At 53.8% G+C, this 2578-nt stretch overlaps 1 protein-coding gene across 1 annotated transcript; it reads right to left on the reverse strand.

Moving 5' to 3' along the window:
- Positions 1–1169: 1169 nt before the first annotated feature.
- On the reverse strand, positions 1170–2014 carry LOC135577909 (olfactory receptor 14J1-like). Its single transcript, XM_065048026.1, has 2 exons — positions 1283–2014; positions 1170–1175 (listed from the first exon to the last, which is right to left on the reverse strand). Exons 1-2 carry the CDS (start codon positions 2012–2014, stop codon positions 1170–1172), a joined length of 738 nt encoding a protein of 245 aa, XP_064904098.1.
- Between the last annotated feature and the right edge of the window lie 564 nt (positions 2015–2578).

Genomic DNA, 2578 nt, shown 5'->3' on the forward strand with positions numbered 1-2578 from the left:
ACTCAGGATATCCCAATACCAGGAATCCTTCAGGTCCCTGTGCCAGCCCCGCTCCCCAGGACAGCACTGAGTCCTGGCCCCGGGGCTCTTCAGGCAGCTCCTGCAGCCCCAGGGACAGCGCAGCCTGACCCAAGTTGTCACCCACAGGCAAAGGGTTTCTCTTTCCATGTCTGCACACAAACAGTGCCCTGCTCTTCTCCTGGGATGTCCCACCTCCCCACAGAGCCTTTGCCCAAGGAGAGCACATCCGCACTGGCCTGGCTGCCATTCCTGCACCCTCTCCCCACGCTGCCCACAGCCCCGAGCTGGGGGTTTTGCTCTGTAGATCAAGTGGGCTGTGGTGACTCTGCGGGGCCATACTGGTCAGGCTGGGAGGCAGCCCCAGCTGATGGTGGTCACTGCCACTGACCACCTCCCACACAAGCTCTTGGGTGGCCATGGAGGGTGCTCAGAGGGACCCTGCCTTATTCACCTTGTGCATGGGTGCTGGCCACCAACAACCAACACCTGAGCAACCAGCCTGAAGTCCCTCGAAAGCCACACTGGGACCATGATCTCCTCACACTGAGCCCACAGAGAAATAAGCAAAGCAACGAGCCTCTTGAGAGTCTGTTGCTAAGAAATGTTCTCCAAGAAACTTTGGAAGAAGAACTAACCCTCCAGGCACCGTGCTAAGGAGATGCCCTTGCTGATGGAGATGCTGTTCTGAGGCCGGCTCTGTCACAGCAGTGCCCACCGCCTGTCCTGGTCACAGGACTGACACACAGCAGGACGGCGACCAAGCCTTGGGAGCACTCAGGCCTTGCAGCAAGACAAGGGCTGAGAAGGAGAGTGTGGGAGTGGAAAGAGAAGGACTCTGGGAAGAACAAGGCTGGCGCTGCCTGGCAGAGCTGCTCTGCTGTAACTGTTTCCTGCATCTTAACACACAGACACCTTGTGCTGAGCTTCACAAAGGTTGCAGAGGAAGGATCTCAGACAAACAGTTCACTGCAGGGTCATTTATTTTCTTTAAATACACAGAAACACAACTTCTCATTTACAAGGTCTTTGACTTGATCTGTAAAGGTGGACAGAGATGTGGGATGAAAAATAACATTTCTTTGAGGGCAATATTATCGGAGTTAAAAAAGCAAAACCAAACAAGTCTTCCCCGAACTTCAAAAATTAACCTAAAACTACAAAACACAAAAAAGACAGGTTGGACCTGTCATGAGTCATGTCATGAGTGATATACAGATGATGGGAAGTGTAATGCCTTTGAAAAGAATCCAGCCATTAGTACCTTCAGGGCATCCTTGAGCTCCTGGTTCCTCATGCTGTAGATGAGGGGGTTCACTGCTGGAGGAACCACTGAGTACAGAACTGACACCACCAGGTCCAGGGATGGAGAGGAGAAGGACGGGGGCTTCAGGTAGGCAAACATGATAGTGCTGACAAACAGGGAGACCACGGCCAGGTGAGGGAGGCAGGTGGAAAAGGCTTTGTGCCGTCCCTGCTCAGAGGGGATCCTCAGCACGGCCCTCAAGATCTGCACATAGGACACCACAATAAAAATGAAACACATAAAAACTAAAGATCCACTAAACACAAGAAGCCCAAGTTCCCTGAGGTAGGAGTGTGAGCAGGAGAGCTTGAGGATTTGGGGGATTTCACAGAAGAAATGGCCCAGGACATTGCCCTTGCACAGGGGCAGTGAAAATGTATTGGCCGTGTGCAGCAGAGCATTGAGAAACCCAGTGGCCCAGGCAGCTGCTGCCATGTGGACACAAGCTCTGCTGCCCAGGAGGGTCCCGTAGTGCAGGGGTTTGCAGATGGCAACGTAGCGGTCGTACGACATGACGGTGAGAAGACAATACTCTGCTACTATCAAGAATGCAAATGAAAAGAGCTGTGTCGTACATCCTGAGTATGAGATGGCCCTAGTATCCCAGAGGGAGTTCGTCATGGATTTGGGTACAATGGTGGAGATGGAGCCCAGGTCGAGGAGGGCGAGGTTGAGCAGGAAGAAGTACATGGGGGTGTGGAGGTGCTGGTCCCAGGCTATGGTGGTGATGATGAGGCCGTTGCCCAGGAGGGCAGCCAGGTAGATGCCCAGGAAGAGCCAGAAGTGCAAGAGCTGCAGCTCCCGTGTGTCTGTGAACGGCAGGAGGACGAACTGGGTGATGGAGCTGCTGTTGGACATTGGCTGCCTCTGGGCATGAGGACCTGTTATAGGAGGAAAAGATAGTGAAGGTTTAGATGAGTCTTCTCTGGGAATCATCAAAACCATTTCCCACAGACCCTCCCACCCTGTCACACAAAGAGACACTTTTCTTTTTCCAGGAGAACGTCCTGGCTGGAGCCCTCGTCGGTGCTTGATGAGAGTGCAATGAAGAGCAGGGTCTCTGCCCAGGGGCTCCTGAGGACTCAGCCTGACCCTGTGTGATTGGGTGGGCAGGGGCCAGTCCTGGGGTTCAGCTTTGTCAGCTGGAACCGCTCCTGGTGCAGAAGGGACTGTCAGCATCTGTACCCCCAGGCCTGAGAAACTGACTTTGAGAGGTTTGGTGTTTCTACAGCTCCTTCTCCCCTCCCACCCTGG

This window comes from Columba livia, unplaced genomic scaffold (genome assembly GCF_036013475.1).
Source record: "Columba livia isolate bColLiv1 breed racing homer unplaced genomic scaffold, bColLiv1.pat.W.v2 Scaffold_178, whole genome shotgun sequence".
NCBI lineage: Eukaryota > Metazoa > Chordata > Aves > Columbiformes > Columbidae > Columba > Columba livia.

What these genes read in the sequence shown, in the direction of transcription:
- LOC135577909 (XM_065048026.1), bottom strand. Translation starts at nt 2,014, where the DNA reads ATGTACTTCTTCCTGCTCAACCTCGCCCTCCTCGACCTGGGCTCCATC.